The 16,129-nt window shown below is 32.6% G+C and overlaps 1 protein-coding gene across 2 annotated transcripts in view; it reads right to left on the minus strand.

Annotated features, from left to right (window-relative positions):
* Window positions 1-16,129, minus strand: part of SYCP1 (synaptonemal complex protein 1) — a 110,664-nt gene that overhangs the window by 35,090 nt on the left and 59,445 nt on the right. For both annotated transcript variants that reach the window (XM_064371881.1, XM_064371878.1), the window contains exons 20-24: window positions 12,490-12,571; window positions 9,658-9,720; window positions 9,435-9,497; window positions 564-680; window positions 18-128 (exon numbers count right to left, since the gene is read on the minus strand). In XM_064371881.1, coding sequence (XP_064227951.1) covers window positions 18-128; window positions 564-680; window positions 9,435-9,497; window positions 9,658-9,720; window positions 12,490-12,571 — 436 coding nt within the window. The remainder of the gene's footprint in view (window positions 1-17; window positions 129-563; window positions 681-9,434; window positions 9,498-9,657; window positions 9,721-12,489; window positions 12,572-16,129) is intronic.

The following is a 16,129-nucleotide window of genomic DNA, read 5'->3' on the forward strand; positions in this document are numbered from 1 at the left end:
AAGAAGAAAAAAATTACCTTATGTTTTTCCATAAGTGCTACCATTTCAGCTATTTTATGTTGACATCGTATATCAATTTCTTTCTGTAATTTTACTGCTTCATCAGCTATTACTTTTGCTTTCTTAACCTATAAAATAAGCAAAAAAAAGTTTCTTAAAATCAATGCACAAAAAACAAACAAGTGTTAATAGTATTCTACTTAAATAAAATGTTATTTAAGTGTTCTACTTAAATATAATGCAAACTTCAAACACCAGAAAACTAGAAAAACAAGTAGAAAATGCACTGTTTGGGGTTTTTTCAGGGTGTTCTCTGAAGTAGGATGACAGTATAACACTGCAGCAATCATTTAATCCTTCCAAAATAATTATATACTCAAACACTTAGAATAACAAGAATAGTTTTAGCTTCTATAAAAATAAACTGACCCTAATATAAATTTACTAAACCTTTTTTTAAACCATAATTTAAAATTTAAGATTTTTTTACTTTTCTCTTAAAATCCTAATAAAAATATAGATTTTTAGTATAATAAATTCTGAATACATTAAGTTTTTCCCACCTCGTCTAAAAGATTTTCTTCTGATATCTTTTTGTCCTCAATTTCCTTCTGATAGCTGTCAGTCATTTCTTGAAATTTCTGTTTGGCACTTTCTAGTTCTAACTCTAATGTATTGACCTTTAAGTAAAGAAAAATGCATGAATATTAGTAAATGCTATAGATTGCTTGAAAATATTCCATATTCATTTTGTGGTTTTATGAATCTTAAAAGATTTTTTAAGATTCCTTATACTTTCATATGATGAGATGTGTTTTATTTTCTCAAAATCTATCTTCTCCCCTAAAATATGTATTTAGTCTTGACAAGTAATATAAAATAAACACCCATGCATTTATTTTTAATGAATTTCTCAACAATATTTACATTGGTTACTCTCAATGAGTTTAATATGCTTTATTAGTATAAGTATATCCATTTGACAGAAAACTCACGTGATTCAAAGAAAAGGTATATTCTTAATGAGATTAATTTTCTATAGAGAAGCAAAAACTTCCTTTTATATTATTTTCACATACTTTGTATAAATATTTACTGAGTTGTGTAGGTATAATTCATATATACAAATTATCAAGAGGGAAGGAAAGCCCTGAATTAGCACCCTTCATATTCACTTTTATCTTAGATTATTACTGGAGAGGTGTTATATGGCAGGAATAGGAATTGGGAAGAGGGGTATGAGTAATATAATGATGAATCAGACTGCATTTTATATCCATAAGTCAATCACCAACTTTAAAATATAGACCATTACCAATATTGATAAAAACTGTTAAATGCCCCTCCTTCTTCATTAGTTTTCCCCTATTGCCCTTTCAAGTATAACAGACATTCTTAATTTATATTCCCTTACTCTTCTTCATAGATTGCATAATTATGTATCCCTAAAAAATATTTCAAGATTTTTTGTTTTTGAACTGTATACAAATGTTTTCATAGAACATTATTTTTCTGGCTTGCTTTTCTCATTGAACAGTTACATTTGAGATATTTATGTGTATAATAAGTACAGTTCATTTTCACTGCTGAGTAGTGTTCCATTGCATGAATATAATACTGTTTATTTATGTATTCAATTGTTCAGGGTACTGAGTTGTCTCCATTTTGGGGTTGATACACACAATAATGCTATGAATGTTCTTATAAACGTCTCCTGGTTTACAAGAATGTAGAATTTCTCTATAGTATATACCTAGGATTGGAATTGTCAGGTCATAGGGCAGGTTACATATTCAATTTTACAAGATGACATTATTTTCCATATGCATTTACCAATTTAAATTCCCAGCAACAGGGTTATGACTTTTCCTGTTTCACAACCTCAGCAAGAGTTGATCGTGTCAGACAAAACTATTTCACTAAGTTTTGTCATTTAATTTGCATTTTCCAGAATATTATGTAACATATTTAACTCTTCATGTTTTCTGTTCTGTGACCATCCTGTTCATATATTTTACTCATTTATCTACTTGGTGCTTCATTTTCTTCTTAATTACATTTAATGGGTTCTAATCTTTTTTTCATCATATATGTAAAGTGAAGATATTCCTCCAACTTTCAGGTTTGTTGCTTTCCTTTCCAAGTAACCAGAAATTATTATAGTATATAACAATTTATCAATATTTTCAAATATGGTTTTTTTTTTTAATCTTATTTAGGAAAATTTTCACCACCAGGCCACAAAAATACTTTCCCATATCTTCTTCAAATATTCTGAAGCCCGGCCCTTCACACCTATATCCTTAAGGAATTTGTGTTTGTATGCAGTGTAGAGGTAGACTTTCATATTTTTACATATGGATAGTCAAATGTTCTAGCACTACATATCTGCAATATCACTCTGTATTGTGTCTAGTTACCATATACCTGGATCTTTTTCTAGGCTTCTCTTTTATTTAACTGATTTGACAACTTCTGTGCAAATATTATTCTGTCTTAATTACCTTAGCTATGCAATTAATCTTTATATCTGGTAGGGCATATTTTCCTACTTTGTTCTTAAAAATTGCTTTACTTATTCTTGGCCTATATGATAATTTTTGTTAAATAGACCAAGAGTTCTTGAAAAGTATGTTTTCCTCATTTTCTAATATAAAAGTATCCTTATTTCTCCAACAGTCTTAAAAGATAGGTATGTTGTAGACAAAATTCAAATTCAATGTTGACAGTAAACTTCTCAGTCCATGAAAATAATTTCCCATTGTTTTCTGACTTCTATCGTTGTTTGTTGAGATGTCCAAGGCCAATCTGTTATTCCTTCACTGGTGAGCTTCCATTTCTCTCCTCCTACTTTTAATACTTCTATGTGCCCAATATTCTTGAAATATACTAAGTCTAGATGTAGATTTCTTTTAATTTTTCTTGCCTGGCATAAATTTCTCTTTCTATATCTGTGAATTCATGTCTTTCATCAATTCTAAATATTCTCATTAGAGGTTGTTTAGATATCATTTATATATACAAATGATATGAATGCTTGAGGCCAAAAATGTTTTAGATTTCAGATGTTTTCAGATTTGGGAATATTTACATATACCTAATGAGATATCCCAAGGATGGGACCTATGTCTAAACACAAAACTCATTTATATTTTGTATATACCTTATACACATAGCCTGAAGGTAATTTAATACAATATTTTAGTAATTTTGTACATGAAAAAGTATGTGTTAAGTACTTATGCATGGAATTCTCCACTTGTGGCATTATGTCTGTGCTATAAAGCTTTAGATTTGGGAGCATTTTAGATTTTGGATTTTCAGATTAGAAATGTTCAGCCTGTAATTACTGCTTATCCCCAATTCACTCTATTTTTTCTTTCTTCTTGGACAATACAAAACCCCTAGGGAAAAAAATCATCAAAGTACATGACAACTATAATAGTATACTAACATATAAGATATAAGAGATAAAGGAGATAATGTAGTCTAAGGCCAAATATGCCAGTAAGAGACAAAGATTGTCAGAGTGCATAAAATTATAAACTCTGGCTACATGCTATTTATGAGACATTTAAAACATAAAGATACATAAAGGATAAGAGTAAACAGATTTAAAAGCTATAATAAGCAAACACAAAACAGAATAAAAATGGTATAGTTATTAAAATAACATAAAATCTTGCTCTAAGACAAGAAGTACTACTAGAGATAAAGGAGTTATTTTAACAACAATTTCTATTATATGTAAATATATAAAATATATATTAACTATACAGTTGACCTTTGAACAACATGGATTTGAACTGCATCCACTTATATGTGGATTTTTTTCAACCAAATTTAAATGGAAAATATACAGTATCCACAGGACATGAAACCTACATATATGGAGAACCAACTTTTTATTTGCACAGATCCCACAGGGCTGACTAGGGGATACGAGTACGCACAGATTTTGGTATTCATGGGGGGTTCTGGAAGCAATCCTCCATGTATAAACCAAGGGAACAACTATACCTATAAAGTTCTATCATATGTAATAAAAAGGCATACATATTCTAAATAATGTACACCCAATTATGTGGCCTTGAAATAAAAACAAGTTAACAGAACTGCAAGTAAGAGAACAGAAATCCACAATCATTGTGTAAAATTTTTAAACACAACTATCTCAGTCAACTATTTAATAAAACATAAAAACTAAGCAGAGATACACAAATCAAAAAAGATACACAAATATAAAGAATATAACTGGTAATCTTTACATAATGGAACACTTCACCCAACATTATTTATATAATATACACTATTTTCAGGTATGTAAGGCACATTTATAAAAAGTGACCTCATATATTGAACCATCAGGCAAATACCAATAAATTTCAAAGTACTAAAGTCACACCAGAGTGTGTTCTCTAATAACAATTTAATTATGCTAGAAATCAGTAACAAAAACACAACATGTCCCTTAAATTTAGAAATTAAAAAATACAGGAGGGCATTGGGCCAAACGATGCTAATTTACTATATATCAAAACCTATACGACAGCATACTCAGTGGGAAATTTATAGCCTGAAAATGTGTACTTAGAAAGACTCAAAATTAATGATCTAAGAATTTGGGAGTGTAAATTAGTTCAACCATTGTGGAAGACAGTGTGGCGATTCCTCAAGGACCTAAAATAGAAATTCCATTTGACCCAGCAATCCCATTACTGGGTATATATCCAAAGGATTATAAATCATTCTATTATAAGGACACATGCACATGAATGTTCATAGTGGCACTGTTTACAATAGCAAAGACCTGGAACCAACCTAAATGCCCATTGATGATAGACTGGACAGGGAAAATGTGGCACATATACACCATGAAATATTATGCAGCTATCAAAAACGATGAGTTCGTGTCCTTCGTAGGGACATGGATGAACCTGGAAACCATCATTCTCAGCAAACTGACACAAGAACAGAAAATCAACCACCACATGTTCTCACTCATAGGCGGGTGTTGAACAATGAGAACACATGGACACAGGGAGGGGAGCATCACACACTGGGGTCTGTTGCGGGGAAATAGGGGAGGGACAGTTGGGGGTGGGGAGTTGGGGAAAGAGAGCATGGGGAGAAATGCCAGATATAGGTGAAGGGGAGGAAGGCAGCAAATCATGCTGCCATGTGTGTACCTATGCAACAATCTTGCATGTTCTTCACATATACCCCAAAACCTAAAATGCAATTAAAAAAAAAGGGGCCAGGCACGGTGGCCCACACCTGTAACCCCAGCACTTTCAGAGACCAATGTGGGTGGATCACTTGAGGCCAGGAGTTTGAGACCAGTCTGGCCAACATAGTGAAACCCCCTCTGTACTAAAGATACAAAAATTAGCCAGGCATGGCAGCACATGCCTGTAATCCCAGCTACTCAGGAGGCTGAGGCAGGAGAAATCGGTTGAAACCAGGAGGTAGAGGTTGCAGTGAGCCAAGATTATGGCCACTGCACTCCAGCATGGGTGACAGAGCCAAACTCCATCTCAAAAAAAGAAAATAACTTCCCAAATCGACAAACTCCTGGTAACAGTGATAAAGAAAAAACAGAAGGAACAAATAACCAACATCAGATTAAAAACAGGATGTTACTGTTTTTAACAGTAAATGCTACAGACAATTCAGAAACTGTAGAAAATATAGATGAACTGGATGAAATCCAAAAAATATTATTTATCAAATTGAAGAAATAGAATAACTAAGCTATACTGTAACTATGATTAAATTGTTTCAGAAACTAAAAGCCTTTGCATAAAGAGAACTCTAGGCCCAGTAGCTTTCATTGGTGAGTTCAACTTTAATGAGACATAATATACATGTAATAAATTGCATGGCTTTAAGTGTAAAGTTTAATAAGCTTTGACAAATTAGTTTTTTTTTTTTCCGGAGACAGAGTCTTGCTCCGTCACCAGGCTAGCATGCAGTGGCACAATCTTGGCTCGCTGCAACCTCTGCCTCCTGGGTTCAAGCAATTCTGCTGCCTCAGTCTCCTGAATAGCTGGGACTACAGGTGCGTGCCACCACTCCCAGCTAATTTTTGTATTTTTAGTAGAGATGGGATTTCACCAAGTTGGCCAGGATGGTCTCGATCTCCTGACCTCATGATCCACCCATCTCAGCCTCCCAAAGTGCTGGGATTACAGGTGTGAGCCACCTCGCCCGGCTGACAAACATATGAGAGAACATGTTCTGTGAGACTTCAGTCTTTCGAAATGTATGGAGACTTGTTTATGGCTTAGCATACAGTCTATTTTGGTAAGCATTCTACATGAATTTCAATAGCATTTATAGTTGCAGGTAGAGTGCGCTATAAATATCAATTAAATCAAATAGTTAAGAGTGATGTTCAGATTTTCTATATCCTTCCAGATGTTTTACTAGTTGTTGCATCAGTTGTTGAAAGGGGAGTATTATGAGTATGGCATTTTTTATTGCTTATATTATTATGGTTTTACGTCATTTATTTTGAAGCTCTATTATTATGTACAAAGATATATTTAATTGTTATATCTTTTTAATGAATTGACACCTTTACCATTATAAAATGCCCCTATTGATCTTTAATAATATTACTTGTCTTATATTTGTGTTATTGAAATTGTCTTCTTATTAAAATTGTCACTCTACTTTCTTATGCTTACTATTGGCATGATAGTAATTCTTTCTTTTATCTTTTTCCTTTAAATATCTTTGTGTCTTTATATTAAATATAGTGCATCTCTAATAGCAGCATATGGTTTGCCATTGATTTTTTATCCAGAATGATCATTTCTGCCTTTTTATTAAAACATTTGTCCATTGACATTTAAAGTAATTTAGTGATATGGTTGAGTTAAGATCATTATGCTATTTGTCTTCTATTCATATGTTTTTTACTTCTCTGCACTTCCTTAGGAGTTTATCAAACTTTTTTCATATTCTATTCATTTCAATTCCTCTATTGGCTTTTTTGCTATTGTCATGGACTGAATATTCCCCCAAAATTCATATGTTGAAATCCTACCCTCAGTATGATAGTATACTAGGGCCTGTGGGAAGTGATTAGACCATAAGGGTGGAGCCTTCATTAACGGGATTAGTGTCCTTGTTAAAAAAGAATCCCAGAGAGCTCTCTGGCCTCTTCTGCCATCTGAGAACATAACGAGAAGATGGCTGTTTATGAACCAGGAGCCAGACACTAAATCTGCCAGTGCCTTGATTTTTGACTTCCAGTCTCCAGTACTATAAGAAAAAAATGTTTATTGTTTATACACCACCCAGTCTATGGTACTTGGTTATAAAAACCTAAACTAAGACAGCATTATTTTGTAGTGGTTGCTCTAAGGAGGACAGTATGTATCACTAACCTATCAAACTCTACTTAAGAGTTAATAATGTACCGTTTCATATGTACTATAAAAACGTTACAGCAAAATAGTTATTTTTACTCCCCTGTCCTTTGTGTTATGGCAGTCACATAGATTATAAACTCTATAATAGCAATTTTTTTTCCTTTAAGCAGCCGTATATACCCTTTTAAAATAAAAGAAAAATATATCGCCTTTTAAATTCATCTCAATATTTACCATTTCCAGTGCTTCTCATTTCTTCTACTGATCCAAATTTCCATCTAATGACATTTTCCTTCAGCTTGGAGAAATTCCTTTAGTATTGCTTAGGGTACAGCTTTTGATGTCATGTTATCTTCATTTTTTATAAAGATTTTTTGCTGCATACAGAATTCTGGGTTGATGGTTGATTTTTATTAGCATTTTATAAATGTCATTCCTTGGTCATCTGGCCTTCAGTGTCCTGATACAAGGTCAACCATCATCTGTATCATTGTTGTGCAATGTGACATTTTTTCCTGTCTGCTTTTAAAAGCTTCTTTTTATCTTTGGTTTTAGCACTTTGACTAAGATATGACTGCTTACATATGGTTTTGTGTATATCTTGCTTTGGATTTGCTGAGGGCCATGAATCTGTGAGTTTGTTTTATATTAAATGTGGGAAATTTTTGAGAAGTTCCTCAATTAATTTTATTCACCCAGGTCAGGCACAGTCACTTACACCTGTAATCCTAGCAATTGGGGAGGCTGAGGCAGGTGGATTACTTGAACCCAGGAGTTCAAGATCAGCCTGGGAAACATGGAAAAACTCCCCCATCCCTATCAAAAATACAAAAATTAGCTGGATGTGGTGGCATATACCTGTAGTCCCAGCTACTCAGGAGGTTGAGGTAGGAGGTTGAGGCTGCAGTGCGTTGTGATCACTCCACTGCACTCCAGCCTGGATGACAGAGTGAGAGTCTGTCTCAAAAATAAAAATTGTATTTGCCCTATTCTCTCTCTCTTCTTATTTGGGGACTCCAATTACACTCTTAAAAACACTTGCTATTGTTCTACAGGCCACTGAGGCACTATTCCTTTCTTTTAAAAAATCTTCTGTGTACTTCTGACTAGATACTTTCTACTTACCCAGCTTCCAGTTTACTGACACTTGATTCATTTGTCTTCAATCTACTATTAGGATCAATTGGTTTTGGTTTTGTTTTTTAAGGACATTTATTTTTCAGTTTTAGAACATCCATTTGATTATTTTCAGTTTCCATTTCTTCACTGAGATTCCCCAACTGATCTTTCATTATGACCATAGTTTCCTTTCTGTCTTTGAACATGTTTATAATAGCTGCATAAAAGACCTTATCTGCTAATTCCAACATCTGGGTTATTTTGTGTTATTTTTTATTGACTGATTTTTATACTACTAATTGACCTTTGTGTTGTCTTCTGTTTGGGGCTAACACAAATAATACTGCTATGAATATTTTTGTACCTTTCTCCTGACTTTACCTAGAAGTAGAAGAGCTGAATTATAAGATATATGTATCTGCTACGTTTATATAGAATATCAACAGTTTATGAAAATCCTTACTTGACTTACTTTTTAATCACATTTACATATTTTTAATTTCAAATACTATTAAAGGAAAGTATAAGATTTTTATGTTTCCTCCCAAAAAGCACATACTTAATACAATGAGAACTGCTGTTTTCCATTTATAATTCAAAAACTATTTATTGAATACTTACTGTCAGTCATTGTTCAAAGACTTATGAATAAGATTACAAAATATGGCTTTAATATCAGGAGCTTACATTGTAAAGCTTTAATTTGTTTTATACAAGTAAATGGTTCTCAATCCCCTTTTGCAGCAGGATAATCACACCTAGACTTAGGGAATATGACCACACACAAACAGCTCATGCATGCACATATATTCTTAGGCTGCTTGAATCCAATTTTCATTTTATACTGTTACAGTATAAATAAGTGGCATAAAATTTCTAAATTCTCATCTATCTATTAGTATTTAAAAAAACAAAAATAAAGATGCCAAATACCTTTATCTCATAAACATTCAGTTGCTTGCTTTCTGCTGTAACTTTTTTTTTCAAGGCCTTATTCTGTTAAAAGTAAAAATAAATATATTTAGTACTAAAGTTATTCAAACCTACCTTCCCACTGACTTTGACTTAAATTACTAAAGGAAGGGAAAGCATTATTCTCTAAAACTGTGGTGAAAGTATCAGTTTGATTTTGAGAATATTTATAAAAAATACATACCTCCTGCTGAAGTTCTTCAATACGTTTATTTTTATTTTCAACTTGTTTCCTTAAATTGTTATGCTAAAAAAAAATTATGAGAAATTACAACTATTTTATTCAGTATTCCAGTCAAAACAGGCAATTTCAGACTAATAAAAATATTGCATAAGATACTAATAAAGGCCACTTCAAAATCATGGTAATTCCATTAATATAAAAATTATACTATAATCACAAATTTTAATAAAGATCATCTAAATACAAATGCAATCATAGCTCACTGCAACCCCCAACTCCTGGGCTCAAGTGATCCTCCCACATCAGCCTCCCAAAGTGCTGGGATTACAAGTGTAAGCCACGATACTCAGCCTCAGTATCCCTTTTTTTAAAAAAAAATTATCTTTGTATGTGAAATTATGAATATGTTAACTAGCATGATTTAATCATTTCACAATGTATACATATATCAAAACATCACTTTGTATACCATAAATAAGTATAATTTTTCTCAGTTAAAAAAATCATTTTCATGTAACTGCTTATATGTCAACATTCATCATTCTTATCTTTTCAATGTTTTATCAGCTTTCCCAGTTTATCTTGAATTTTTTTAATTGTCTTGTATATAAACGTTTATAATCTATTATATATAGCTTTAACAAACATTTGTTAATTCTGAACTTTGCAACAATCAGAAAAGGATAGGCATTATCTCCATTTGAGAGATGAGGAAACTAAGGCTCAGATAGGTAAAATGTATATAAAATAACAAATGTCTGAATTAAGGTAACAGATTGGGGAAAAAAAAGTATAATGAAATTCAATATCATACAAAATATCTGGAAATATTTACAACCTGGATTCTTTCTGGGAAACTGTTTCAACAAGTAAGTTGAAATCCAAATATGGAAAACTGAAATATGCTAAAAATTTGTCATGCATTTCATTTTTTTCCTTAAATCATCACTAATATTTTGTATATTGGCAAAATAAATTATGTTTTAAATTCTTAAGAGAGAATTTTATTTTATGTTAAAAATTAAATTCATGTTTTTTCTCCATGACAAATAACAGGCTTAATGATCGGCAATGGCTTCTAATACAAATTTTTAAGTAGTGAATTACATACCAAGTATTTAGTAGATTAAGTTCATTTTTTCAGGTTATATTTAACTAATAAACATGACCTAAAAGAAAAATAGCTTTTCAGGGAGGAAAATATGTTATAGTGTAAAGAATGCAGTGGACCAGCTCTACTACTTCTTAGTCACGTAACCTTTTGAAGGTTTTTATCCTTTGGAGGTCTGATTTCCCAATTCATAAAATAAGAGCAATAATGACTTCCAGTTAAGCAAGATAACAAGAAAGAACCTAGAATGCACCTGGTCTATTGTAAGCCCTTTAAAATATTAGCTCATCTCATCCTTGAACTATTCCAATAGTTTTACAGCTCTCAAAAGTGTAAATATAATTTTAACAATCCTCATGTCAAAATTCTTCAATGACCTCAAACTCCTAAATATAGCTTATGTGGCTTTAAATGATCCACCCTCATCTGTCCCCACCTTCATCTCTTCATGCTTACCTCTCCCTACCCTCATCTTTCCTCACTCTGCCCACTACCACCATTACCTTACACTCCATCTTTCAGTCACAATGAACTTTTTGTAGTTACTTAAATATGCCATGCTCTGATACTTTCAGACTTACCCATATAATGTTTATATATTTTTAACTTAGAATATTATCCTCCCTGCTATACTTGTGTCCACCACCTGCCCTCCACTAATTCCTATTAATCTAAGGCTTCACATTGAATGTGACTTCTTTCAGGAAGCATGCCCTACCTAACTCAAGTTTGGATTACATGTTCTTTCTACAGACTCTAATAGTATCCAAATAGGGGGCCTCTGTTTTGGTCTGGCCAGCACCCTTTCCTACAAGAACTACTCTACTATAAAATCCACAGTAGTTCTGCTTAGGTCATGATATTTGATAGGGGCTAAACTCTATCTCTATGAATGGACATGCAGCTCAGGCTTAGCCAGGTTACTCTGTCTCCTAGCTACAATGATTGGCTCAGGATTAAATATGAACTAAACTAGGCCAGAGTTCTCACCAATATTTTTTTAGAACTTTCAGGACTACTTTTAATAGCCTTCCAACTAATTTCGATGCCTTTCATCTCTCCCCATTTCATTCTCAAATATGAAAAGGTGTCACCTCCCTATTAAAAAGCTTTACTTAGATCACTACTATGTCCCAAATAAATGAAATCCAAATGTAACACCCATAACAGCATCTGGCACATAGTAGGTGGTCAATAATATTTGTTGAACGAATGAAAAAAAACACAATCAAAGATCTCATAATCTAGATTGAGCTTTCTACTTTGGCACAATTTTCTTCCATTCTGTATAATATATACTATAATCATGTCACATACCTTGTACTATTCCATTTTCATGACATTCTTCCCTAAGAACCTTATTATCTTAATTTGTTATACTCACCAAAGCATGACACAAACTTATTAAACAATGTTATCCATATATTTTATATTACTAAAGTATGAGCTTTTATTTAGCCTAAAAATGTAAGTCTACATTAAATATCGTGCATATATTAATAGAAAATCAGAATTATGCCACTATTTCTTCTAGATATAGATCACGTATTAATAGTAAAATAATCCAACTTTTCTTAGATATTTAAGGTTGATGGCTGATGACAGTCTCTAGATCACTATTATTTGTACAACAGTATACGTCCCTTTTTTTATTTTAGACAATGGTGTTGCTTTTATGATTTGAAATTTGGTGATAAAATTTATTATTAAATATAACATACATTTTCTTCACTCTTGTCCAATTTACATTTAACTTCATCTCTTTTCTGTTTTAGCTCTTTTCTCACATATTCCAGTTCGTTTCTAAGAGAAAATGGAAGAGTGACATTATAATAAAAATTATTAATATAAAGATCTCAAATAACTCAAAAAAAGGAAGTTTCAAAGACCACATTATTTAACCAATGTAAAAACCAAAACTGAATACTTCAGAATATAAGTACAAACAAGAGTCCCCAAATATGTGGAAGTCATCTAAACAACTAATGGATTAAATGGAAACTTAAAATATAAAAACAAGTTATTTAGAAAATAATGAACATGGAAACATTACATATCAAACACTATGTTATAAGTTCATCATTGTGTTCAGAAGTAAATTGATGGCTTAAAATGTTTTTATAGTTTTAAAAAAGAGAAAGATAAACTAAATATCAAAATACAAAGCAACAGGGGCAGAGCTGTCCAAGGCCAGAAGAGCCCACCCTTTGTGGCAGTGTTCCCTGTATGTCGCATATGAAGTCAAAGGAGATTATTTTGGAGCTTTAAGATTTAATGACTGCCCGGCTGAGTTTCAGATTTGCATGGAGCCTCAGCTCAATTCTTCTGGTTGACTTCTCCATTTTGGAATAGGAGTATTTATTCAATACCTGTATGCCCATTGTATCTTGCAAGTAATTAACTTGTTTTGATTTTACAGGTGGAAGGGACTTGCCTTCTCTCAGATGAGACTTTGGCCTTTGGACTTTTGAGTAATGGTGGAATGAGTTATGACTCTGGGGAACTATTTGGAAGGCATGATTGTATTTAGGAATGTGAAAAGTATATGAGATGTGAGTAGGAGAGGTGCAATTATACAGTTTGGATATTTGTTCTCACCCAAATTTCATATTGAAATGTAATCCCCAATATTGGAAGTGGAGACTGGTGGGAGGTGTTTGGCGGATCCCTCATGGCTTGAGGATGGCAGCAATAGCGAATTCTTGCAACATTTGGATGTTTAAAAGTGTGTCCTCCCCACCACTCTTGCTCCTGCTTTTGCCATGTGAAGTCCCTGCTCCTCTTTTGCCTTCTACCATGAGTAAAAGTTCCCTAAGGCCTTCCAAGAAGATAAGCAGATGCCATCACCATGCTTTCTGTATGACCTAGAGAACTATGAGCCAATTAACCTTTTCTCTTTAGAAATTACCCAGTCTCAGGTATTTCTTTATAGCAATACAAGAATGCTTAGTACACATGCCTACAAGATCTAGAAAACAGTCTCAAAAGGGCAAATCTAAGAGTCATTGGCCTTAAAAAGGAGGTAGAGACAGAGATGAGGGTAGCAAGCTGATTCAAGGGGATAATAAAAGAGAACTTCCCAACCTAGAGAATGATCTAAATATTCAAGGACAAAAAGGTTATTAGAATACCAAGTATATTTAAACCAAAGAAGACTATCTTAAGGCATTTAAAAATCAAACTCACAGAGGTCAAGGACAAAGAAAGAATCCTAAAAGCGTCAAGAGAAAAGAAATAAATAACATACAGTATGTCAGGCAGAAGAATTTTCAATGGAAACCTTACAGGCCCAGAGAGCGTCATGTCATATTTAAAGTGCTAAAGGAAAAAGCTTATACCCTAGAATAGTATATCCAGTGAAAATATCCTTCAAACATGAAGGAGAAATAAAGACTTTCTCAGACAAACATAAGCTAAGAAATTCCATTAACACCAGATCTGTCCTATAAGAAATGTTAAAGAGAGTTCTTCCATCTATAAGAAAAGAACGTTAATGAGCAATAAGAAATCATCTGAAGATATACAACTCACTGGTAACAGTAAAACCAGAGTATTATAACAATGTAATTGCGGACTGTAACTGGTCATATCTTTTTTTTTAAGACAGAGTCTCGCTTTTGTTGCTCACTGCAACCTCTGCCTCCCGTGTTCAAGTGATTCTCCTGCCTCAGGCTCCTGAGTAGCTGGGATTACAGGCACCCACCACCACGCCCAGCTAATTTTTGTATTTTTAGTGGAGATAGGGTTTCACCATGTTGGCCTGGCTGGTCTCGAACTCCTGACCTCTGGTGACCCACCCACCTCAGCCTCCCAAAGTGCTGGGATTATAGGCATAAGCCACCACACTTGGCCTCACATCTTAAATAGGAAGACAAAAAGATGAACTGATGAAAACTATTAACAATTTTTCCAGACAGAAACATAATAAAATATAAATAAAAACAACAAAAATTTTAAAAGCAGGGAAACAAAGTATAGAGTTTTTATTATTTTCTCTTTGCTTGTTTATTTGCTTATGCAATCAGTTAACTTGTCATCAGTTTAAAATAATGGGTTATAATATATTTGCAAGCCTCATTGTAACCTCAAATAAAAAAAATACACAACAAATAAAAATGAAAAAGTAGGAAATTAAAACATACCACTAAAGAAAAATGCCTTTGCTAAAAGGAAAACAAGAAGGAAAGACCACAAAACAACCAGAAAACAAAAACAAAATGGCTAGAGTAAGTCCTTATTTATCGATAACATTGAATGTAAATGGACTAAACCTTCCAATCAAAAGACATAGAGCAACTGAATGGATAAAAAAACAAGATTCAACAGGCTGTTGCCTAACAAGAAACACCTCTTCACCTGTAAAGATACACACAGACTGAAAATATAGGAATGGAAAAAGAAACTCCATGCAAATGGAAACTTAAAAAGAGCAGAAATAGCTCTTTTATATATATATATATTTATATTTATATATTTATATTTATATGGCTATATTTATGCCAGATGTTATAAATTTCAATACAAAAACTACAAAAAGAGACAAAGAAGGTCATTATATAATGACAAAGAGATGAATTCAGCTAGAGAACATAACAATTATAAAGATATATGCACCCAACACTTGAGCACACAGATATATAAAACAAATATTATTAGAGCTAAAGAGAGAGAGGTTCCAGTAAAATAACAGCTGCTAACTTAAACACCCCACTTTCAGCATTGGACAGATCATGCAGACTTTGATCATCCAAAGAAACATCAAGCAATCTGCACTTTAGACCAAATGAACCTAATATATATTTACAGAACATTTCATCAGACCACTGTGAATAAACATACTTCTCCTAAGCACACGGAACATTCCTAAAGACAGACGATATGTTAAGCCACAAAACAAGTCTTAAAACATTCAAAAAATTTGAAATCATATCAAGTATCTACTCTGACTACAATGAAATTGAACTGAAAATTAATAAGAAGAAGAATTTTGAAAACTGTAAAAACACATGAAAATTTAAAAATATTCTACTGAATATTTAGTGGGTCAATAAAGAGATTAAGAAGAAAATTGAAAAATTTCTTGAAACAAAGGATAATAGACAACACACCAAAACCTATGGGATATGGCAAAAGGAGTTCTAAGAGGTGTGTTTATAAGTGCCTACATCAAAAAAGTTAAAAAAGTCAAACAACCTAATGATGCATCTTAAAAAACTAGAGAAAGCAGAGCAAACCAAACCCAAATTAGTAGAAGAGAAAAAATAATAAAGATCAGGGCAGAAATAAATAAAATTAAAGAAAACAATACAAAAGATCAACAAAACAAAAAGTTGTTTTTTTGAAAAGATAAAATTGACAAAA

The sequence above is a fragment of the Aotus nancymaae genome, unplaced genomic scaffold (assembly GCF_030222135.1).
Source record: "Aotus nancymaae isolate 86718 unplaced genomic scaffold, 86718_ANA_hifiasm-v0.15.2.pri h1tg000007l, whole genome shotgun sequence".
Classification (NCBI taxonomy): Eukaryota; Metazoa; Chordata; class Mammalia; order Primates; family Aotidae; genus Aotus; species Aotus nancymaae.